At 38.8% G+C, this 25,664-nt stretch overlaps 1 protein-coding gene across 1 annotated transcript in view; it reads left to right on the plus strand.

Moving 5' to 3' along the window:
• Positions 1-24,549, plus strand: part of Adam10 (ADAM metallopeptidase domain 10) — a 120,047-nt gene extending 95,498 nt beyond the window's left edge. Inside the window, exons 11-16 of the mRNA XM_031345994.1 lie at positions 7,922-8,072; positions 8,871-9,054; positions 9,797-9,905; positions 10,886-11,106; positions 20,674-20,800; positions 22,286-24,549. Of these exons, the coding sequence (XP_031201854.1) occupies positions 7,922-8,072; positions 8,871-9,054; positions 9,797-9,905; positions 10,886-11,106; positions 20,674-20,800; positions 22,286-22,383 (890 nt within the window). The 3' untranslated portion in view covers positions 22,384-24,549. The remainder of the gene's footprint in view (positions 1-7,921; positions 8,073-8,870; positions 9,055-9,796; positions 9,906-10,885; positions 11,107-20,673; positions 20,801-22,285) is intronic.
• The last annotated feature ends 1,115 nt before the right edge of the window (positions 24,550-25,664 follow it).

The following is a 25,664-nucleotide window of genomic DNA, read 5'->3' on the forward strand; positions in this document are numbered from 1 at the left end:
CAACAAATTTCTAATTCCTCATATTTTTGGATTTCAATCAATTAGGATATGTTGGCAATATTAATTTTTATATTAAGATATTAAGAAAAAGTAATTGTCACTTCCTGTTGTTTTAGTTGTAAGAGGTGGAATTAGATTTGTGTGGATTTGTTGAAAGATTACTTTCTTGCTTCTTCTAGGGTATAGTTTTGCTCCTTATGTTGATGTGTTCCATCTATTATTCTTTGTAGGCCAGCCCAAAATATTTAAACAGTCAAAAACCTGTACAAGTCCACTCAGTTCCCACTTGTGTTTTCCAGTTAACACTTTGCAAAAAGTATTTGCTTTATCAAATACTTAGGAATTTATTTGCCCCTTTGAAAGTGAGTATCAGATAGCAGAGTATTTTACTTCTAAAAACTTTAGCTTATATCTCATTAGCTAAAGTTCAATCTTGTTGAGGTTCTTTTCTTTTCCCTCCCCCTTCCGTCCCGTCCTTCCTTTCTTTAATAGATGAACTGCACAATTATATATGTGTATATCATTTCATTCATATACACACATGCCCTGCTGCGTGTGTGACATTTGTACTTACTGTACAATGAGCACATTCCCCACACCTTTTATCTTCCTTGTCTGCGCTGTCTGCTCTTGTTAGTCCCCTCATTTCCTAGGTAGTTTTGCTTCTGCTTTCATGTCACATATCTGTACATGGTTTTATGACTCTGTATAAAACTTAGAAACCAGAAACAAGAAGATAGCATGATACTTGTCTTTGTGACATTGGCTTGATTCATTTAAGATGATTATCTCCAGTTGCATCTCTTTTCCTGCAGACAACAAGTAATTTCACTCTTCATGTCTAAAACCAACTCCATTGTGTATCTGCTGCATGGGTGTAGTGTTGCACATCTTTAATCCTAAGAGTTGGGAGGCAGAGGCAGGTGGAAGGTTCTGAGTTCAAAGCCAGCCTGATCTATATAACAGGCTCCAGGCCAGCCAGCCCAGCAAGACCCTAACCAAGTGACCAACCAAAACAAAACAAAACAAAATTCCCACGTCCAAAGTGTATATATATATATGTAAAGTTCCTTCATCTGATTCTCTTGTTGGACACCCAGGTTAGTTCCACAGTGTAGCTCTTGTGGATAGTGCTGTAGGAAACATGGATGCATGAAGGGCACAAGTGGTAAATTTGACAGATGGCAATTACCTTTATAAACCAAGCAACTGTGAAGATTCAGAACATGTCTGTCAGCCCAGAAAATTCTTCATTCTACTTTACAGTCAGTCTCTAGAAGCAACTGCTAACTGATTTTTTTTAACCAAAGTTTGGCTTGCCTGTTTTAAGATTTCAAACAAATGAAATTCACAGCTTTTTCCCTTTATGGAATTTTACTTTTAACTTCACAAAGATCATTACAGTGTTTTGTTCCTGTTGCTGAATAGCAGGGTATTATAGGACTGAATACAGTTTACTCATTGCTTCTTTCAGTGGGTGCAGGGGACTCATACAATATATGTTCTTGTGTCTGACTTATTTTACTTAGCATAAGATTTTTAAGGTTCACCTGGTAATAACATGTAAAACAGCCCCCTTCCTTTTAAAGTGTAAACAATATTCCACTGTGTAAGCATATCGAATATTGGTCTTACATTCAGCTGTGACATTTTTCAGATTCCAAATATTCTGCCTTGTCTTCAAGTTGTTTTGTATATCCTCCTTTTCCATAAGACTATGCAATACTTGAATGCAAGTGTTGAGTCACTGGTAACTTTTGTATATAAAGAACATTCAAAGAAAAGTTGATGAATTGAGGACTTCCAGATACATTTTTAATACAGTTTTATTGGGATAATTGTGGATTCACACACAGTTATAGCAACAGTAGGTACTCAGTACCCTCACCCAGTGTCCCCAATTGGTAATACTATGCAGGCAGATAACATCAGCAGGGTAATGCTGTCATCAGGGCACACTCCACCCTCCTTGTTCCTGCGTTCTCAGGGTGTTTGTTTCTTTTAATATAATATGATTACGTGTATAGTTTTATATCCCACCACCACAGACAAGATCTAGAACAGTCCATCAGGACAAGGATACTGCTGCTATGAACATAGTGGAGTATGTGTCTTTCTTATATGTTGGAAAATCTTTTGGGAATATGCCCAGGAGTGGTATAGCTGGGTCTTCAGGTAGTACTATGTCCAGTTTTCTGAGGAACTGCCAGACTGGTTGTAACAGTTTGTAATCCCACCAGCAATGAAGGAGTGTTCCTCTTTCTCCACGTTTTCAGTTTCTTCATAAAATCACTGGTGATTTGTTTTGTTAGATACTTTGGGAGAGCTTTTTTGGTTATTCTTGGTGTAGCATAAAGTCTTCCTATGTTTGTATTCTGAGTGCTGGATTATAGGTATGCACTATTATGCTGGACTCAGATAATGGTTTATAGATGTTTCCTCCCAGCCTGTAGTATATTTCTTTATTCTTGTCACAGACAGAGTCTTTGGCTTTTTCTTTTAAACTTCCCCCTCATGGGGTTAGATTGACATTACATTGATGCTGTTATTCTGTTATTGTCATCAATGGTCACTTTTCAGTCACTTACTTCTGTCAGTTCTTAATGAAGAAGTGTTCTCTGGACGGTGAGTGGAGTTTTCACTATAAGGATGAAGGTTGTGTCAAACACTGCACATGCATTTTCTGACTTTCCTCTAGTATTATGTGTCACGTGAATTGTAAAGTTATTACTAGTCATTTAAAAGTCATTGTTTTACTTAGAATGGATGTTCTAATAGAACAGTCCAAAGACATCATATAAGATCTCTTAGTGGGCTAAAATTTCAGTGACTGTTAAGATTTTCTTTAATGAATTAAGAATGAACTTGATAAGTGTAAATCCTACCTTCCTGGAGTGGTTTCCTGTCACCTGTGTCACAAGTGAGGTTTCTATGCTAGGTATGTGTTCCCTTCATTCAGCAGTTTAAATCCTGATTGGTGCATTAGAAACAAAAGCCTAAAATTTAAGACCCAAGAACCCCTGTGTTTCATCTGTTTGATCATATTGGGGTATATGACCTCTAGCAAGTCATAGGCTCCTTGTAAGTTAGTTTTGCTTACTAGAAATGAAGGCATTTGTTTCTTGTCATTCCCAGTAAATGATAGTGTATTGATGTGATTTTGAGATCTTTTTGTTTGTTTTTGTTTTTCGAGACAGGGTTTCTCTGTATAGCCCTGGCTGTTCTGCAACTCACTCTGTAGACCAGGCTGACCTCCAGCTCAGAAATCTGCCTGCCTCTGCCTCTCAAATGCTGGGATTAAAGGCATATGCCACCACTGCCCAGCTGATTTTGAGATTTTTTTTATTAGATGTTTTCTTTATTTACATGTCATACAATATCTCCTTTCCCAGGTTCCCCTCCTGGGAAAAAATAAAATAAATAAATAAAAAAAAATAAAAAAAAATAAAAAAATAAAGAAGAAGAAGAAGAAGAAGAAGAAGAAGAAGAAGAAGAAGAAAGAAAAAAAACAAAAACAAACCCCTGTTCCCTCCTCCCTCCCCCTGCTCACTACCTCACCCTCTTCTGCTAATTGGCCCTGGGATTCCCCTATACTGGGGCATAGAACCTTCACAGGGCCAAGGGCCTCTCCTCCCATTGATGACTGACTTGGCCATCCTCTGCTATACATATGCTGCTGGAGCCATTAGTCCTACCATGTGTACTCTTTGGTTGATGGTTTAGTCCCTGGGAGCTCTGAGGGTACTAAGTAGTTCATATTGTTGTTCATCCTAAGGGGCTGCAAGCTCTTCAGCTCCTTGGGTCCTTTCTTTAGGTCCTTCATTAGGGACTCTGTACTCAGTCCAATGGATGGCTGTGAGCCTCTAGTTCAGTATTAGTTGGGTACTGTCAGAGCTTCTCAGGAGACAGCTATATCAGGCTCCTGTCATCCAGCACTTGCTGGCATCCACAATAGTGTCTGGATTTGATGATTGAATATGGGAAGGATTCCCAGGTGGAGCAGTCTCTGGATTGTCCTTCCTTCAATCTCTGCTCCATAGTTAGTCTCTACAACCCCTTACATGGGTATTTTGTTCCCCCTTTTAAGAAGGAATGAAGTAGCCACACTTTGGTCTTCCTTCTTCTTGAGTTTCTTGTGGTTTGTGGATTGTACTTTGTGTATTCCAATCTTCTAGGCTAATATCCACTTATCAGAGAATGCATCTTACAAAGAAAATTCCTGATCTGAATTTTCCCCCCATCATTTGTTTTAGTGGTGCTGGGGATTGAACTAAATCTACTATTCTAATTTTAAGTTTCAGAACTTTAGAAAGTTGACGAAATACATTGAAGTTATTCACCAATATTTAGGCCATACTTTCTAACTCTAATTATCTAAGATCTGTCCTTGCCTGGGACTTCAGGGAGTATATTAATAATTCATACCTATTTCTTTTCTTAAGGTGCTTGGTCTAGCAAGAAATAGAATAATATTCATTTATAAGTTATTATTGACACTATTATGACCACTTTTAAAAAATGAGTTATTTTATAGGATAAAATTATCCAATGTCCCTAACAAATGATGTAAAAAATTAAAAGACAAGGTGAACCTATTCTATAGTAAAATAACTTAAAAGATAAATCACTTAAAGTAACTCTGGTGGGAGGGGTGGGGTTAGAAGAACCTTGTTTGGAACTTGATTCGGTGACCAATTATTGAACATGGATTGAATAAAGAGTTGTTCAGTTTCCACCTGTATGTGGGCTTTCTGTAGTTTTTGCTATTATTGAAGACCAGTCTTAGGCTGATCAGGTCTTAGGTGATCTGATAGGGTACATGGTATTATTCCAATCTTCTTGTATCTGTTGAGGGTTGTTTTGTGACCAGTTTTGTGGTCAGTTTTGGAGAAGGTACCATGAGGTGCTAAGAAGATGTATTCTTTTGTTTTAGGGTGAAATGTTCTGTAGATAGCTGTTAAATCTATTTGGTTCATAACCTCTCTTAGTTTCCCTGTGTTTCTGTTTAGTTTCTGTTTCAATGACCTGTCCATTGGTGAGAGTGGGGTGTTGAAATCTCCCACTATTATTGTGTAAGGTTCAATGTGTGTTTTGAGCTTTTGTAAAGTTTCTTTTATGAATTTGGGTGCTTTTGCATTTGGGGCATAGATGTTCAGAATTAAGACTTTCTCTTGGTGGATTTTCCCCTTGATGAATATGAAGTGTCCTTCTTCATCACACTTGATAACTTTTGGTTGAAAGTCTATTTTATTGGATATTAGGATGGCAACTCAGCTTGTTTACTGGGACCATTTGCTTGGAAGACCTTTTCCCACCCTTTTACTCTGAGATAGTGTCTGTCTTTGTTATTGAGGTGTGTTTCTTGTATGCAGCAAAATGCTGGATCTTGTTTGCATATCCAGTCTGTTAGCCTATGCCTTTTTATAGGTGGGTTGAGTCCATTAATATTGAGAGATATTAAAGAGAGATGACTGTTGGTTTCTGATATGTTTGTTTTTGTAGGTGGCTTTATGTGCTGTGGCTCTCAGCTTTTGACTTTGTTGTGAGATGCTTAATATCTTGTCCTTTATTTGGAGCAGGTATCTTCCTTGTGTTGGAGTTTTTCTTCCAGGATCCTCTGTAGGACTGGGTTGGTAGATAGATACTCTTTGAATTTGGTTTTGTCCTGGAATATTTTGGTTTCTCCATCCATGTTGATTGAGAGTTTTGCTGGGTATAGTAGCCTGGGCTGACATTTGTGTTCTCTTAGAATCTGCTTGACCTCTGGCCAGGCTCTTCTGGCTTTCATAGTCTCTGTTGAGAAGTCTGGTGTAATTCTGACAGGCCTGCCTTTGTATGTTACTTGGCTTTTGCCCTTGCAGCTTTTAATATTCTTTCTTTTCTCTGTACATTTAGTGTTTTGATAGTTGTATGACGAGAAGATTTTCTTTTCTGGTCCCATTTATTTGGTGTTCTATAGGCTTCTTGTACCTTTCTGTCCATCTCTTTCTTTAGGTTGGGGAAGTTTTCTTCTATGATTTTGTTGAAGACATTTTCAGGTCCTTTGAACTGGGAATCTCCATTCTCCTCTATTCTGATTATTCTTACATTTGGTCTTTTCATTGTGTCCTGAGTTTCCTGGATGCTTTTAGTTAGGAATTTTTTATGTTTTGAATTTTCTATGACAGTTGTATCAATCTCTTCTACTTTATCTTCTACACCTGAGATTCTGTCTTCTATCTTTTGTAATAATATCTGTTGGTACTACTTACATCTGTAATTCCTGACCTCTTTCCTAGGTTTTCTATTTCTAGATTTGCCTACATTTGTGTTTTCTTTATTGTTTCTACTTCCACTTTTAGGTCTTAGATCGCTTTATTCAATTCCTTCATCTTTTTACCTGTGTTTTCCTGTATTTCTTTCAGTGAGTTATTGATATCCTCCTTAAAGGACTCTATTATCTTCATAAAATAGGATTTTAGGACAGATTCCTGATTTTCAGATGTGTTGGTGTATTCAGGGCTTACTGTGGTGGAAGAACTGAATTCTGATGATGCCCACATATTTTGGCTTCTGTTGCTTATGGTCTTGTGTTTACCTTTTGCCATATGGATATCCCTGGTGTTTGTTGGTCTGGGTGACTGTATGGAGTCTGCCTCTTTTGTCCCTGGGTTGCTTTCAGTCTCCTGGTAAGTCTTTGGCCCTGGCTGTATCAGACCCCCCTTGGGGCCTTCCAACTGCAGGCTCTTCAGTGGGGCAGAAAAGCTGCTGATCTGTTGCCCTGGCTGTAGTAGTTCTCCTGGGAGGCCTTCAGACTGTTGTGTCTTCAGTGGAGCAGTCAAGCTGTTTTCAACTGCTCTGAGTGCAAAGGTTCCTCAACTGCTCTGAGTGTAGCGTGTCCAATGTGGTGACTTCAAAATGCTACAGAATAAAAAGTGGTTGGGAGTCAGAGAAGAAAAGCATTCATGGGAGGTGTCTTAGGTTTCCATTGCTGTGAAGAGACACCATGACCAAGGCAACTCTTATAAAGAACATCATTTAATTGGGGCTGGCTTACAGGTTCAGAGGTGCAGTCCATTATCATCAAGGCTGGAGCATGGCAGCATCCATTCAGACATGGTGAAAGAAGAGCTGAGAGTTGCACATCTTCATCCGAAGGCTTGTAGGAGAAAATACTAGCTTCCAGTCAGCTAGGATGAGGGTCTTAAAGCCCATGCCCACAATGACACACTGACTCCAACAAGGCCACATCTCCAAACAGTGTGGTTCATACTCAGACGACCACAGGAGGCCATTGTGCTTCTTTTCTTACTACTTTTATGTATATTTGAAAATTTCTGTAGCAAGCTTTCCTCTTTTCTCCTGGTGTAGAGAAACACTAACTTCATTTGCATACATATGATACATATGTGTAGTCAGCAAAGCTCAACTGTGATGTGGCCTAAATAGCAAGTTATTAACTCTATAAAGAACATAGGAAGGATCCATGAGGTCAGTCTTCTCACTGTGTAGAAACAGGGTGGCATGCTGAGGCTACAATTGCAGTTTGTTACACTGCCCATACTAAACAACAGGTCTCTTGATTTTCAGATTCTGCTTTTTGTCTTATTAAAATTTCCTTTTTCTTTTTGGTAAAGCTCTAACGAGTTTGTCAATTTTATTTATTTGTGTGTGTGTGGTGTTTTGCCTGCATGCATGTCTGCATCATATGTAAGCTTGATTCCCATGGAAGCTGGAAGATGGTGTCAGATCCCCTGGATCTTGAATTATAGACAGTTGTAAGCTGCCTTGTGGGTGCTGGGAACTGAAATCAGGTTCTCAGAAAGGGTAATAAGTGCTCTTAAATAAACTGTCAAGCCACCTCTCCAGCCCCGTGCTTGTAAATTTTGAAGAAAATTAATGTGTGCATATAGCACTCACCTTGTCCTGTGACTTTCCTCAGAATCTGGCCAGCCTATCTGTGGAAATGGGATGGTGGAACAAGGGGAAGAGTGTGATTGTGGCTACAGTGACCAGTGCAAAGATGAGTGCTGCTTCGATGCCAACCAGCCTGAGGGGAAGAAATGCAAGCTGAAGCCTGGGAAGCAGTGCAGGTAGGTACTTGCCTTGCCAACCCCAGTAATGCCAGCATCCCTGCAAAGTCACCACAGCAGTTAGGACAGAGTTAATGCTGATATCAAGAGAGCTGTATGGCCACGGAAGTTTGCCTCGCTTTGTTGTAGTGTCAGCTTTTTGTTTGTTTGTTTGCTTGCTTGCTTGCTTGTTTTGGAATAATGGCATCCCATTTTGAGGTTTGGAACAATTCATAATTTAGCGATTTGGCTATTGAAAAAGAGAATGTGAAAGTGCTGCTCCATATAATGTACATATCATTTAGTTCCTAACTGTGAAAACGTGACTATATTACTTTAAACTATTTAGGTGAAGTGGGGCATGTAGGCTTTTGTGACTTAGTACCATATCATTTCACTGTCAAATGCAGTCATGATTACAGGAAATAGACTATAGTTTACACAAACTTTTTAAATGGTTAGTCCGTGAATCCAAGTTCGATTTAGTACAGAAAGGTGTAAATTGATTAATGTGTTATGCAGCCTTGAGGGAAAAACACTAAAAAGTTTTCTAATCGTGAATTTACTTCACAAAAGGCAGATTAATAATACTGATTTGTAGCATTTTTGACTGTGGAAACCCTATACATAATCATTTTCTTAGCCTTGCTAGACTGTCCAAATAGAGTAGGTTGATACTAGTAATATTTGAAGTTGTATTCCAGTAATATACTTACCACTTAAGAGGTGAAGTTTGTGATGTGAAAATATGGCTCATATCTAAGTGTATAATAAATAGCTAGTGATTTACTTTATCTGATCATTTAATGCTTCTCCTAGTCCGAGTCAAGGACCCTGCTGTACAGCACAGTGTGCATTCAAGTCGAAGTCTGAGAAGTGTCGGGATGATTCTGACTGTGCAAAGGAAGGGATATGCAATGGTTTCACAGCCCTTTGCCCAGCGTCTGATCCCAAGCCCAACTTTACAGACTGTAACAGGCACACACAAGTGTGCATTAATGGGGTAAGCATTTGATTTAATATGTTTTCAATTGTATTGAGCATCCTTTTTCAGAATAATGGTTGACACCCATCGGGTAACTATTCTGGGGCTCCCATTCAGTAAGATCCCTATCTGTTCCTCACAAAACCATGAATGTATGTGCCCAGTGGCATGTAGTTAGTTTTACCTTTCATCTTTGCAACCGTGTGTCTTTGGTATTCATAAGAGTACAACTAGGCATGTGGTCTTATCTGTACTGCTTTTAAGTTATATAAATTAGTATTTCAGGAGTCTGAATAAAAGAACTCATCTGGTCATTTTCTTAGAGTGTGAAATCTTCTGAGCTCCCATCACTAAATGTCACTTTGTTCTGCATGAGGAAAACTTACTTTTTCTCTACTTATAGAGGAGCCATAGTAACAAACACAAAGTGGAGCTGCCCCTTCTTCTACTTTTATTTAGGTTTTTTGTTTTTCTCTTCATTGCTTTAAAAGTTATATAGCTTTCTTTGATTTACTCTCAGATCTATTTATGTGATATTATTGGCTCTGATATTCATCTGTGGGTTTGTTTTGTGGTGCTGGGGATCAGACCCAGGGCCTTGCATGTGCTGACAAGTGCTTGCCATGGAGGTGCAAACCCACCCCTGTTGTTTGTAACTCATATTTCTACTTTATTATTTGACGTCAGAAGCATATACCTACCTAATACCATGAACAATCTTGACTGAACAGAGATGAAATAAAATTTGCTTTTCCCCCAGCAATGTGCAGGTTCTATCTGTGAGAAGTATGATTTGGAAGAGTGCACCTGTGCCAGTTCTGATGGCAAAGATGATAAGGAATTATGCCATGTTTGCTGCATGAAGAAAAGTAAGGCTTTTCAATAACTCTGCTTAAAATCAACTTCCATAATGGTTTGTGTTTTTTTCATCCTTTGGGAATGAGGTTTATTGGGAAAAAGGCCTTTAAGACCATGATGGAGCCTTGATGTGGGAGAGTATAAGAAAGGGACAACAGGGCTAGTGAGATGGCTCAGCATCCTGAGTTCAAATCCCAGCAACTACATGGTAGCTCAAAACCTTCCATAATGAGATCTGACGCCCTCTTCTGGTGTGTCTAAAGACAGCTACAGTGTACTTATTTATAATAATATAAATCTTGAGGCTGGAGCGAGCGGAGCTGGAGCGAGCAGAGCTGGAGCGAGCAGAGGTCCTGAGTTCAATTCCCAGCAACCACATGATGGCTCACAACCATCTGTACAGCTACAGTGTACACATATACATAAAAAATAAATAAATCTCTTTTTTAAAAAAGAAAGGGACAACAGTATCAAAAATAGCTTAGCAGAGCCTTAAAGGGAAAGAAGCTTCCCTTTAAAACCTGGAGAGAAGCCTGATGTAGCATACAGAGAGACACAGAGACAGACAGAGACAGACGGAGAAAGAGCTGCCATGAGGGTGACAGCAGGGGTAGGGTGGTGTGGGGCAAAGAAGATCCTTGCCTTTAATTTTTCATTGTTAAACTGATACACAGTTTAAACAGATACTTTCTAGATAGATCAGTTCTCTTGAGAAAAATTTAAATTGCTAAGTAATACATTAGACTAAATCTTGCCAGCCTTAGGTAATAATTTATGTAAACATACCTCAATGCTTTTAAAGCCATTGCAGGCACTAAGTCAATTGTTTGTTTGTATTTTAACATTTAAGGTAAATGAGTAATGATGTTACTCTGACAAACTAGTATAGATTTGTATAACTTGGGAATGAGTTTAGGTAGTATGTTTTCTTTCCGAGACTGTCCTGCCAGGTATTCTGACCTCTGCTTGTATTTGGCACTTCTTTTTCCAGTGGCTCCATCAACTTGTGCCAGTACAGGCTCTTTTCAGTGGAACAAGCAGTTCAGTGGTCGGACTATCACTCTGCAGCCAGGCTCTCCATGTAATGACTTCAGAGGCTACTGTGATGTTTTCATGCGGTGCAGATTAGTAGATGCTGATGGCCCTCTAGCTAGGCTGAAAAAAGCAATTTTTAGTCCACAGCTCTATGAAAACATTGCTGAGTGGATTGTGGTAAGTCTAGTCTTCATTCATAAAAACCTCAAAATGTTTGATCTTAATTTTACTTGGGCAGAGGTCACCAATATTGCAGGATGAACACCTTGCTTGTTTATACTAGAATCACCATATGTATAGACTTTGAAGGTTTAGATATTCCTGGCTCTTATTTCCTTCTGCAGTGATCTGCATCTCCACCTGAATGTATTCAAAGCTGTGTTAGGTGAGAGGAATCATTTTGTTCCCCTCTGTTGCTTTGCTTACATTGTCTCTTGAAGGTGATGGCTGGTGGTACAATGTTAGTGTTTCACTAAGCTTTTTGAGAAAGTGCTACCTGCTTTTGTTTTTGTTTTTTTATTTCTCTGTTGTTTCAGTAGAACAGGTAGCCGGCTATGGGTCCTACCTTGCTCAGCAGTAAAGATAAGAAAGAGATTTTCTGAAAGCTTTTTTCCTGCATTTGTTGTCGTTTTTCTTCTTCTGATCTTTCAGTGTAATTTCTGGGTCTTAGTCTTGTCTGTGATAGATGTTGAACAATGTAAGATCATATGAAGAGTCAGTCACAGATCCCTTAATGGCTGTACTGCTTACTCGGTCCATATCTACTGAACTGAATTTAATTTTTAAGTTCACATTTCTCTAAATTGTAAAATCATTGACTTGAGGGGAGCAATTCACTTAGTAGAGTACTTGCCTACTATGCACAAGCCTCTGAGTTGTTGGAATCAATACTCATAAAATGGGATGTGGTGGCCCATACAGTTATTCCTAGTACTTGGAAGGTAAAGGAGGGAGATTGATGCTTCAAGTCTTCCTCACATAGTATGTAGCTCATTCTGGCCAGTCAGGACTTTGTAAGAAGCTATCTCAAAACAGGCAAACGAGTTTGATGCCAGCCAGCAATACTTGAGACCTTGTCTCAAAATGAAACAAACCTTTGAAACATTGTATTTCCTGTGGTTTTCTTAAAGAATTGCTGAGATTAGCCTAAATGTTCATGCATTCCAAGTGATTTATATAGGAGACTTACTTTCAAGTGACATGTTTAGGAATGTGCTATACCTAAAACTAAGTAGTTTGCTTTGTATATTGACTCTTCCCTTTCCAAGTTACTACTTTTTTTTTTTTTTTTTAGTAGATTTAATGAAAGATTCCTTTCTGTGAATTAGCAATGAGATTGCTTATTTTATATTCTGGAATGGATTTCTTAGACACTGTATGTGAGTGAGAGTAACACATGCCTTTTATTTTATAACGTCAGTGTGGATGTAGCATCCTCAGCTACAGAGTGCAGACCGAGGTGCTTTTGTGAGCATTGGCCAAGGCAAACAAGACAACACATGCTGAGCTTGTTTTACATTATTTGTCTCATCTGATTTTGTGCAGTTTCCTTGCATAACAAGGTTTGTTTTATATTAATGATAGTTTGAGTCTTGGTGTCCTATCATTTCTGTGGTAATATATACTGTTAGGTTATTCTGTTACAAGAGGCTGTGCAAGAAGTGAAGGACTTCCTTCACTGTGTCTTTTCCAGTGCTGCCTGGTGTCCTTTTGTCTCCATTGATGGTGCTCTATGACTCCTTTTCTCTCCTCATGCAGTTCTGTGGCGTTTGAAGAACCTTGAGAACACTTCAATATTTTATGGGTACTGTTGTCATGGAGATGATCTGTGTGTGTGTGTGTGTGTGTGTATGTGTGTGTGTGTGTGTGTGTGTGTGTGTGTAGAGTTGTTTTGACAACCATGTTTAGATTTTTCCAGAATATGCTCTGCTGAGTTTGTCTAGCTAGAAGGCATTAGCTTTAGCGACTGCTAAATGCAGTTCTTGAGAAGACTTCAAGAGTGTTCACCATTAAATCTGTTGAGATCCTGGGCCATTATCACCTGTTTAATTGGGAATTGAGGACTGACATCAGTAATTCTTTTCCAGTTTCTGCTATAGTTGATGTGGTCTTATTTCTCTTTCTATCTTTTGCACTAAGTTTGATGTTGCAAAGAACCATTTTTTACTTTTTTTTAAACTTATCATTATGTGTCTCCTTTTCATTCTCACTATGCTGTGACTTTTTAAGTTTGCAAAAGCTTTTGTTGTTGTTGTTGTTGTTGTTAACATTCCTTATCAGGGTCTCTCTACCTTCCGCCTCTGAATAGCTGAGCTTGTACTTGTACACACTACTTAATTTTTTTGAGGCAAGTCTTATATCATAGCCCTAAACCTGGCTTTCTATATAGCCCAAGCTGAGCTCCAACTAAAAGCAGTCCTATAGCAACCTCCAAAATGAACTTTCTCTCTGTCTCTTTTTTCAAGGCAGGGTTTCTCTGTGTAGCTCGGGCTGTCCTGGAACTCACTCTAGACCAGGCTGCTTACTCAGATCTGTTTTCTCTCTCTCACCTGAGTGCTGGAATTGAAGGAGGTGCTACCTCCTCCGGCTCACTTTCTCATTTCTTTTTTTTTTTTTTTTTTTTTTGGTTTTTCGAGACAGGGTTTCTCTCTGTAGCCCCGGCTGTCCTGGTACTCACTCTGTAGACCAGGCTGGCCTCGAACTCGGAAATCCGCCTGCCTCCGCCTCCCAAGTGCTAGGATTAAAGGCGTGCGCCACCACCGCCCGGCTACTTTCTCATTTCTTAAATCAGTTTCTATCCTCATAACTTTATGAATGTAGATACTAAGAATCTGGTAATTTTTTTTTTCTTTATTTTGAGTGGGAGATTTAGGGCAGTGGTTCCCAAGTGGACCACAGACTACAGTTGCTCTCAGGTTGATTGTCCAGTGCCTCTGAGAAAACTGGAGACCAGTGAGATCCGGACAAGTCCTGGAATGCATACATCTTTGTAGCTTTGTTTTCAAAATAATCATAGAAGCACTTACTCATAGAAGGATTATAAACCTAGACATCCTTAAATGTCATTTGGTAAACATTGTCCAAGAATAGCAGCTGTTAGTGCTAGTTGTACATGAGTGTCACCACAGAGCTTAGACCAAGTAAGTCAGCTCTTAGAATTAGCCTGAAGTATCTCCATGCCCATGGAGGCTAGAAGAGTGCATTGGATCCCCTAGAGCTGGAGTTAGAGACAGTGTGAACTGCTATGGGGTTGCTGAGAACTAAAGTTAGTTTCTTACAGAATTGAGAGAGAAGGATATAAGTGCAAGAATTCAAAGTGTAGGATATGGAAGACAGGCACATAGAAGTGTATTTCAGTATTTGTTTGTTTTTGAGATGTGTGTGTGTGTGTGTGTGTGTGTGTGTGTGTGTGTGTGTGTGTGGTGTGTTACTGGGAACTGACCCCAAGGCCTTACATGCTTTATACAATTATTTACAACTCAGCCACTGGAAAATTCTCTTTAAAAAGATGACATTACAACTTGATTCTTAAGTGCTGGCAGTAGCAGATGTACAGTAATGTTTCATGAAGAAGAAAGGGCATGAATCTTCCACACCAAAACCGTTTGAAAAGTCTTTTGAAAGCTTAGTGAATTTTAGTGATTGACAAAATACTCCATTTAAAAGCAGGCCTGCTCCTTGCCCTGAGGCCTGTCTGCCCAGGATGAGTTTCCTGTGTGCTCTTTAGGATCTAAGTAGAGCCATACTGCTTTGCATGTTCAGGCTTCATTTTCTGCTTTCCTTTCCCACTCCTGGGCCATCCAGCTTTAGGACAGAGAGTTTAAATGAAAAGGGGGCATAATCAAACCCATTGTTTGTGTAGTTGTAGCACTAATAGCCATATGGAAGGTGTTAGGAGCACAGGCGGCTGTAGACAAGGTGTTAGGAAGAACATGAGAAGCACTAAGGATGGAAGGCAGCTGCTCTGACAGTACTAGGCCTCAACAGAGCTGAAGAGTTGGCCGCAATATGGTCCTGGTATATTTACTAACTGGGCTCCAGGAATGCTGAACTTCCAACATTGCATAAAATTGTCTTTGGACTGTTTGAACAGACTGACAACAGTCCTGTATCATGCCTCTTGATAAATAGCAACTATGTTACTTAAGAGTGAATAAAAATAGAAAAATAGTTGAAATCCACAGTTGAAAAATAGTTGTAATGTCTATTACAAGGATGTTATATATCATCCTGAGGATAAACAAGAAAAGAACTCTGAAAATTGCTTTCTAGAGCAAACAAAAGAATGTTTTAAAAAACTGACAATCTAACGTAGGATACAAGAAGTAGATTAAAGAGCAGATTGTAGGCTCTAGGTCTTCAAATGAACATTCAGCAGAACACAAAAGTATACCTGTGCACACCTGGAACACCTGGAAAACAACAGAAACTGATGTTATCTTTCTGGACTTTTATTTTACTCATAGGTTATAGCCCAACACAATAGTTGTCTTAAATGACTTGGGAGAAAAGAGTAGATTGTATTTAAGCCAAATTCAGCCCTACCAACATGTTTTGTGTGGTCTGCACATTGCTTTTAGACACTCTGAACAAGTTTGCCAGCATTTACAATAAACTTCATATAAAAATTCAGATTTGTGACTTCTCCTAAAAACAAATCTTTTGAGTAGGAAGGTTGAATTGCACTGCATATTCTTGCCAAGTGGACATTGCCACAGTGAGTGTAAGAGTGACAGACAGGAAACTCCTGTCACAGTCCATAGAATACAAAGGAAATAGAAGAAAGGTGGTTGTGGGACTCTGTCGTGCACACTTGCAACTCAAGGATGGTCAGAGACTGACAAGAAGCCATGTGCAGTGTAAACCGTTCTAAGGTCATTTTGAATGCAAAATAAAATCACCCTCTTTTCTGTTTTCTGTTCCCTTTTTTTGTTATCATATTCTATAAAATATTGTAACAGTAAAAATGAGTACTATAAAAGTTACTTGAAATAAAACAACAATTAATTGAACAGTCTTATGTAGATGCTTGTCTATAGCAATACTGAAAATACATTTTTCTCAATATAAATTTTAAATAACTCCAAACATATTAACTGTATGATATTTTAAAATAACATATCACTATTAGTTTTTTAAATGAACATAAATAGCTAAGGACTTTTTGTTTGTTTGTTTGTTTGTTTTTAGTAGAGCTTAAAATCTTGGCTCTTACTGTGATATAAACCCAAAGTAAGAACAATTTTTAGACATTGGAGTTCATTGTAATATGGCTGTACTTCAATTGACCCTCACATCACTAAAGGATTTTACCTCTATAGTAGCTAAGCTGAGAGTTGACAGTTCTGCAGCACCAAGGAATGAATTGTAGCCATGATTTTTGGATACAGATTTCCTGCTATGGTCAAAACTATTTGACTTGAGTGGTTGTCTTCATTTCTCAGCCCACAGGGAACAGGTTATATTCATTTAAGAAATGGTATGTGTATTAAGATGGTCTATCCATGAAGTCATTCATCAACTGTTTCAATGAACAATGTTTCTGCTTGGAGGGTGGCATAGACATTAGATGAGGGTAAGAATCTGGTTCATTGGCTGTGATGAAAAGCATCATCTCAGAAAAAGAGTAACTTATAAAGTCCTCTTCTTCAAAATTGATACAATAATTATAAATATCAAGCAAAGCATTAAGTCTCACTCTTTGTTGTTCTCTTACAAGCCACCTCCCAAATTAATTGTCTACATTTCTTTTGGTTGTATAAATAACTTTGAAATATGTAAGCTGTTCTGAAAACCATACTATAGTATAAAAACATCAAATAAACAATACTACTAATAGTGAGGCTGAGATTATGAGGAGCATGATTTCAAGACCATTATGTGGTACACAGCAAGACACTGTCACGTACAAACAAGCAGAAAGTGTATTGGACAATATTGGACCTACTTCTCCATAGTCTCCTATGACTCCAATTTTATGTCAGTCATAAAATTTCTGATTCCTCATATTTTTTAATTTCAATCAGTTAGGATATATTGGTAATATTAATTTTCATATTAAGAGATATTAAGGAAAAGAAATTGTTATTTCTTGTTATTTTTGTTGTTAGAAGTAGAATTATGTTTGTGTGGGTTTGTTGAAAGATTGCTTTCTTGCTTCTAGGTTGTAGTTTTACTCCTTATGTTGGTGTTTTCCATATATTATCCTTTGTTGGGCTGGGTTTATGGAAAAATATTGTGTAAAATTGGTTTTGTCATGGAATATCTTGTTTTCTCCGTCTATGGTAATTGAGAGTTTTTCTGGATATAGTAGCCCGGGCTGGCATTTGTTTTCTCTTAGGATCTGTATGACATCTGCCCAGGATCTTCTAGCTTTCATAGTCTCTGGTGAGAAGTCTGGTATAATTCTGATAGGTCTACCTTTGTATGTTACTTGGCATTTTTCCCTTACTGCCTTTAAAATTCTTTCTTTGTTTAGTGCATTTGGTGTTTTGATTATTATGTGATGGGAGGAATTTCTTTTCTGGTCCAGTCTATTTGGAGTTCTTTAGGCTTCTTGTATGTTCATGGGCATCTCTTTCTTTAGGTTAGGGAAGTTTTCTTCTAAAATTTTATTGAAGATATTTATTGGGCCTTTAAGTTGGGAGTCTTCACTCTCTTCTATACCTATTATCCTTAGGTTTGGTCTCATTGTGTCCTGGATTTCCTGGATGTTTTGGGTTAGGAGCTTTTGGTATTTTGCATTTTCTTTGACTGTTGTGTCAATGTTTTCTATGTTATTGTCTGCCCCTAGGGTTCTCTCTTCTATCTCTTGTATTCTGTTGGTGATGCTTACATCTATGACTCCTGATCTCTTTCCTAGGTTTTCTAACTCCAAGGTTGTCTCCCTTTGTGATTTTTTATTGTTTCTAGTTCCATTTTTAGATCCTGGATGATTTTGATCCTTCCCCTGTTTGATTGTGTTTTCCTATAGTTCTTTAAGGGATTTTTGTGTTTCCTCTTTAAGGGCTTCTAGCTGTTTACCTGTGTTCTCCTGTATTTCTTTAAGGGAGTTATTTATGTCCTTCTCAATGTCCTGTATTATCATCATGAGAAGTGATTTTAGATCTGAATCTTGCTTTTCTGATGTAATGGTGTGTCCAAGACTTGCTGTGGTGGGAGAATTGGGTTCTGATGATGCCAAGGAACTTTGGTTTCTGTTGCTTATGTTCTTATGATTGCCTCCCGACATCTGATTATCTCTAGTTCTACCTGCCCTGGCTATATCTGACTGGAGCCTGTCCTTCCTATGATCCTGGTTGTGTCAGAACTCCTCAGAGTCAAGCTGTCTCTGTGATCCTGTGATCCTGTGATCCTAGACCTGTTAGAGTGCCTGGATGTAGAGCTTCCTCTGGGTATTATGGGACTCGCTCCAGAGTTTGTGCCCAAGGTCTGCTCAGGGCACCAGCCCAGACAGATGGGAAGGAACCCGTGTCAGTGGACTGGCAGAGTTCCTCTATTTTTAACTTTTATATCCTGTGTATTTCAGTGTTCTGTGTATCATGGATGTGCCTGGTATCTGCAGGGCCCAGAAGACAGTGTTAGATCTCTTGGCTGTGTGAACTGCCTGTTGATTCTAGGAATTGAACCTAGATCCTGGAAGAGTAGCCAGTGTTCTTAAAAAACTGAGCTATCTGTTTATCACCTTTACATAAAAACAAGCAAACCCAAAAATGTGTGTGTGTGATGTGTATGTGGTGTGTGTGTGGTGTGTATGTGGTGTGTGTGTGGTGTGTATGTGGGGTGTGTGTGTGTGTGTGTGTGTGTGTGTGTATGTGGTGCGAGTATGTGTGCATGCATGCATGTGTTGAACAGTTTGTTCCTAAAGCCACTTGGTGATTCTAAGCAAGGTAGGAATCCATCTGAGACATGTATTGTACAGCTGCAGAACCATAGAGATGGCTGGCTAACAGTTGAGCCTAATGTGGTTAGGAGGGTGTGGGGAAGAGCATAGTGTGGCATGGCATCCCTGAAGTAATGGAAGGTGAGTGCCATGTCAGAGTGCAGGTGGAGTGAGCAGGTTGTACAGTGAAAGGCCTCTTCCATGTAGAAGGCAAGTTCCATGTCAGAGTGCAAGAAGGGTGAGGAGGGGTCTTCCTAGGAGGAGAAACACTACAAGGAACCAGGTTTCAACAGAGACATGGGTGGTCCAGGACTCAGATATTGAAAGAACAAAATGAACCTGCAACTTTTTATGTTACAAAGTAAGTGCTTAAAGAACAAGGTGGGGAGAGTGTCAAAAACCCCATGGAGCCGGGCAGTGGTGGCGCACGCCTTTAATCCCAGCACTTGGGAGGCAGAGGCAGGTGGATTTCTGAGTTCAAGGCCAGCCTGGTCTACAGAGTGAGTTCCAGGACAGCCAGGGCTATACAGAGAAACCCTGTCTCGAAAAAAACGAAAAAAACAAAAAACAAAACAAAACAAAAAAAAAACCCCATGGTAATGGTGGTATTGGGTTATAACCCATTGTATAGAATAGGAAGCCCCAACAGAACAGTCAGTAAATAAATGACAATTTATGGACAGTAGAATGTACACATAGTCCCAAATTACATCTTCATAAAATACTCATTGATTCTTCAAAGGAAAAGTATCTTGCTGATTAAGTCTGGGGGATAATATCACAATCAATTAGTCAAGGTTAGCACCAGAGTGATGAAGTCAGAGTCATGTCCCCCATGTCAGGGCATGGTAAAAGAGTGCAAGATCCCTTTTGTGATACTCCTGATGCTTGATCAGAATCCGATCATAAGAAACACCAGAGAATTCAAAGTAGGTCATTACAATCCTATATTAACAACTGCCCTGAAAATGTCAAGTGTCCATGTCTTAAAGGCCAGAGGGAGTGGTGTTACCCTTCCAGACTGAAGAACAGCAGTGGGGCCTAGCCACACATGCTGAAGATGTGATGAGACGTCTTTGATGACCAAGGCCTATCCAGGAAAATGCTCTTATATCTTAGATTATAAGAATTTGTGCACATATGACTGTCTATCTCTCCAACCCTGTGTCTGTGGTCTGCGTGTGCTTGTGCATGAATGTGGGAAGCCAGAGTTTGATGCTGGGTGTTGTTTTCTTTTTTTGTTGTTGTTGAGATAAGGCCTTTCACTGAACCTGTAGATTTCTGATTGACAAAATTGCCAGGCCAGCAAGCCCAAGAGATTCTCTTGTCTCTGCTCTGCAGTGCTGGGATTATAGGTATAGGCTTTTACATCTGACTTTTTAGTGTCAAGAGATCTGAGCCTGGGTCCTTATTTTGATGACAAGCCAGGCCTATTACCAATTGAGCCCCATGTTATGAGACTTTAACAGGGAGTAATGTGTTGCATAAAGCTGACTCTGGGTCAGATTTTTTTGAAAATTCTTTGCACTGTGCTTACAACTTTTCATTATGCTAGCGATTCTTTCAAGATGAAACAAAATTTTTTTAATATGTGGATAATGTGACTGCGGGTGTTTTGACATAGCATGTGTTTTTATTTTAGGATCTGAGTAAACAGTACAGAGTTAGTAAGTTGTGTTAAGCCATAGATAAGAGAGACATTTTGAATGTTTTGCTAGAAATATATAGTAGTAATTACATAAGTGTTACAATAATCTGCATTAAAGCCAGTGTGGACATTCAGAAATTGAAAGTTATGAATATTGCATTTGATGGATGTTAGTATCTGCTGTCTCAAAACAATTTAATTCTGCTCCTGTCAGGCTCACTGGTGGGCAGTACTGCTTATGGGAATTGCCCTGATCATGTTAATGGCTGGATTTATCAAGATTTGCAGTGTTCACACTCCAAGTAGTAATCCAAAGTTGCCACCTCCTAAACCACTTCCAGGTAAGGTGCTGAGAATTGGGTGCTGCTGTGGGCTGAGCCAGAGCTGTGGGGCAGGGAGGACATAGCCACAGGAGGCTTTAGTAACTGAGCTTAGAGGGCTTTGGTTTTGATAAATGGCCTGACAAATGATTCACTGGCTGTGTAATTGTTCATCAGTCCAATCTAGTTATTGACTACCATTGTAATGCTGATCTATCCTGAGTGTCAAGAGACATTTGACCAACATTTTGATTTTTGGTTGGATCCTCCTTCCTTGTTTTGGTCTTAGTCTCTTGCCATATCTTGTTTTTGTTACAGTAGTTAAGGTGATTTTAAATTATTGGTCTTTGAAGCTAAATATTTAATGGCTCTGATACTATTTGTAATGTCTGTGTTCTTGAAATAGTTCCTAGTAGGAAGCACATTTTTCTCTGCTTACTGAGAAATATAAGTCTGTATGTAGGGAGTCTTAGCTTCAGATGTTAACCTTTCAAATAGTCTCCACCCTTCCCTCTGCCACTAGGACACTGCCACTAGGACAAGTCAACTTTGAGCATTTGAAGAAGGCAGAGAGGAGGTGGCTGTTCTGTTGCAGTTAGTCTGTTCAGTTTCCTCTTCCCCTCTCCAAAGTGTGGCTAGTGTGGGGAAGACTGCCTTGACCAGGAAGTCAGTGTTGTGTGCTATCGTGAGCCCCTCCTCAGGAGAGCCTTGCCTCAGGTCAAAGTGGTTTCTTTTACTTTGTATTTCCCCTCAGCTGATCCCTTGCATTTTCCTGTGTTAGGACAAGAGCACCCAGGAGTTGTGGTAGGGGTGGGGGATATCTGATTTGATATACCCGCTTTCTTAAGTTTCCTGAGTCAGAACCCAGGCATTTGTGTGAGTTTAACCCATTTCCAAGAGCTACAGGACACTTTTGAGGCACAGTTGCCATGGTGTCCTCCTTCATTGGAGCAGATATTGGACTTGTATATTAACACCTCTGGAAATGATCATCATTTGTTAAACCTTCATAAAAGTGCTGACTTAAGGATGGTTTTAAAGTCTTTATGACAGACTGTGTGAGTGACTTGCCATCCTGCTGTGTAGACAGGCCTCAAGTGTCTGTCAGGGCTTCAGTCAGAGATTCTGCTCTCAAAGCTAAAATAATTTTGACTAGTCAGTCTAATTCTTTAAGTACTTGAAATGCACCTCGTCTCCACTGAGATGTGCTGTTAAATATTAAATATGGATCAGACTTAAGGACTTAACATAAAATAGTAAAATATTTTAGTAATTTTTATATTGAGTACATGCTGTGGTTAGTATTTTTAACTTGAATTGGCCTAGATAAAGTAAATATTAAAGTTAACTTTTACTGTATTATGGCCACTACAAAACTGAAAACTGTGTTACAGGGCACATATTTCTGCTGGTCAGTGCCAAAGAATAGCTTTTCTTGGTGAAAGAGTACCTCCCTTTTGAAGATTAGGAGGTGGTGCTCAGTGAGCTGTTTTGCTTTCCTTGCAGGCACTTTAAAGAGGAGGAGACCGCCGCAGCCCATTCAGCAGCCCCCGCCTCGTCAGAGACCCCGGGAGAGTTATCAGATGGGACACATGCGCCGCTGACCCAGCTTTTGCCTTGGTTCATCCTAGTGCCTACAGTGGGAAACTTCACTCCAAAGAGAAACCTGTTAAGTCATCATCTGCAAAAGAAACCCTCACAGTTAATAGTTGAAGAAAAAAATGGCAAGAGATCATGTCCTCAGACCAGGTGGAATTACTCAAAATTTAAAGCCTGAAAATTCCAATTTTTGTGGGGTAGGGGGTGGGATGGAAAAGGAACACAATTTTCTTATGGACAGATATTTTTAACCTAATGGCACAAAGTCTTAGAATATTATTATGTGCCCCCATGTTCCCTGTTCTTCGTTGCTGCATTTTCTTCACTTGCAGACAGACTTGGCTCTCGATAAACTTTTATCACAAATTGAAATATATTTTTTTCAACTGCCAATCAAGGCTGGGAGGCTCGACCACCTCAACATTGGATACATCACTTGCCAATGTACATACCTTGTTATATGCAGACATGTATTTCTTACGTACACTGTACTTCTCTGTGCAATTGTAAACAGAAATTGCAATATGGATGTTTCTTTGTATTATAAATTTTTCCGCTCTTAATGAAAAATTACTGTTTAATTGACATACTCAGGATAACAGAGAATGGTGGTGTGCAGTGGTCCAGGATTCTGTAATGCTTCATGCAGGCAGTTTTGAAATGAGAATCATTTTCCCTTTTTCTTATGGTTGGTTCTTACATACATCTTTTTCCTTGTTACATGGCTTCTGTGAGCAGGAGAGGCTGTGCTGAAGAATGCAGCTTATGGCTTACAAACTGGACAGCAACAGCATTTGGCTTCAGAGTCATTTCTTTTTGTAGATGTCTGATTTCTTCTTAGTATTTTATACTTTTCTAAATCAATTCCATTTTTAAATTGCCTAGGTGAATTTTTTTCATGCCTTGGTAGGAATTATGTTGGAAATGATTATTTTCATCTGTAGCCTGCTCATTACTTGTGTATTCCATATACTTTCAAGCCTGCTAATTCTGTTTTTATCCAATATGGAAAAGAAAATCAGTGTCTTCATTGAAATATTTGGACAGTTCTTCAGCACACTGTCACTGATCATTAGTAACCACTAGAGATAAGTAATTTGCTCAGCAGGTAGTTGAAATTGTAGATAGGTTTTCTGATCAAGACATTTTTGTTTTTCCCCCAAGACATTTTAGCAACAATGAAGGTAGACAGCACAGTGTACCATTACAAACTTCTTTTTTAAGCAGATATAAATATTGGCATTTTTAAAGAAAGAGAAAGCAAAAGCATTTAATGTATTAACAGGCTTATCGCTATGCAGAAAATGGAGGGGGCATTAAAAAAAATGTAAGCTTGTGACATATTCATTGCTTCTGTTTTCCAGCTACATCACTTAAATTAGAAGTCAACAGCAGTGATTTTCCTGGCTTTACATAGGAGGCAATTTAGAGAAGGTTGACAAGATTACTGTGTTTGGCTTTTTTTTTTCCTTTTTTCTTAAGAGTCTAAGGTTTACACAATCACTCACAATGTGACGCGAGCCAGCAAGGCCAAAACCGCTAGAGAAACAATGGGATCTCTCCTTGTAAACTTGTACAGTACGCGGGACTTTTTTCAAAACAGCTTTTTGTACATGATTTAGAGACAAATTTTGTACATGAAACCCCAGATAGACTATAAATAATTCTAACCCAACAAGTAGGTAGCTGTGTATGACACTGCTTTAAATCATTCAAATGCCTTTGTTTTTGGACTGTGCAAAGGTTGGAAGTGGGTTTGCATTTCTAAAATGGTGACTTTTATTCTGCAAGAGTTCTTAGTAACTTCTTGAGTGTGGTAGACTTTGGAACATGTACATTTTTTGCTTGTAATGTTATCCTGTGGTAGGGTTTTGGCAGTTACTCACTGCCCTATTTTATTTTGAGTCTAAGTTAAATGTTTTCTGAGGAGATACATGCACTGAACTGTTTCCACTACAAATCAAGATGTGGTAAAAAATGAAAGGACCAGGACCAGTGAGATCTAATACTACTGTCAGTTTAATGTCCACTGTGTTTTATACAGTATCTTTTTTTTGTTGTTGTTCACTTTGGAAATTTTTACTAAAACCTGCAAAAAATAAAGTATTGTGCAAAGATGTAAGGTTTTTTGAAACTTGAAATGCATTAATAAATAGACTTGATGAAATCAACTTGAGGTCTATGCTCTTTGAACTCAGAATGGTCAGAAGCTGCCACTGTGCTGAATAAAGGACTATTCAGCAGAAAGGTCTCTCCCATGCAAGTGCAGGCATCACTACTACAGTCCAGAGCCAAAGTGAGGAGGTGATTGCCATTGTATCACACACACTGCATGTTGAAAGTCACTCAGGGCAGCAGCTTCTCAATGTTTCTAGGCAGTGTCCAGGACTCATACTAGTGAAAAGCTAAACCTAACTGGAAATTTGCAGGCTTCTTTCTGTGTTCTTAAAGTCCTGTCTGGGTGCTAAGTGCTTTATTAACGTCTGATTTATCTGGATGTGGTAGTGCCTATCTGTAATTTCAGTACTGTAGAGGCTAATGTAGGAGGATTGGGAGAGAAAAGGCCAACCTAGGTTATATGCAAGATTCCTTCCCCAAACAATCCTGGGAAAGTAATTACCTAACATGCACATGGACCTTGTCTTAAGTCCATAGCTCCCCAACGAGTTCCCCCACACAAAAGAAGACTTGGTCTAATGAAAATTGTATTTGAAATTCTGAACTAACATTTTCTGTCTTAACAGATTTATTATATATTATAAGCAGAGAATTGACATTGTAATATTACCTATAAAAGAAATTATTTTTATACACAGGATAGTGCTCTTTAAGGAATAATATGCCCCAAATTTCTACTTTAAAATTAAGACTGGCTTAAATATTGGCATATATTAAATAAGTAAATATGTAATAGTTGGTTTTTTCTTTTGTTTTTGTTTTTTGTTTTTAAATTGGAAGTTTCACTCTGTAGCTGGCCTTGAACTCACTGCCTTTGCCTTACAACTGCTGGAATATTTGTGCCTACTTTATCATACTTTTACAGTAGAGTTACTTAATGTTTGGGGAGGGGAGGTTTTTTTTGTTTTGTTTTATTTTCCCATGAAACTGATAATTTTTACCAAGTCAGATAATTGCAAATTTGTTGCTACTTAAATTGTGTTTGGAATTTATTTTTGGAATTTATTTTTGGTATAGTTTTCTAAATTTTAGCACCAGTTTACAAACAAACATATCATTCCAGTTTCAGGATTTAGTGATTTCCATAGCACCAGGCAATATACAGGCT

This window comes from Mastomys coucha, unplaced genomic scaffold, assembly GCF_008632895.1.
Source record: "Mastomys coucha isolate ucsf_1 unplaced genomic scaffold, UCSF_Mcou_1 pScaffold23, whole genome shotgun sequence".
In the NCBI taxonomy this organism is placed as follows: domain Eukaryota; kingdom Metazoa; phylum Chordata; class Mammalia; order Rodentia; family Muridae; genus Mastomys; species Mastomys coucha.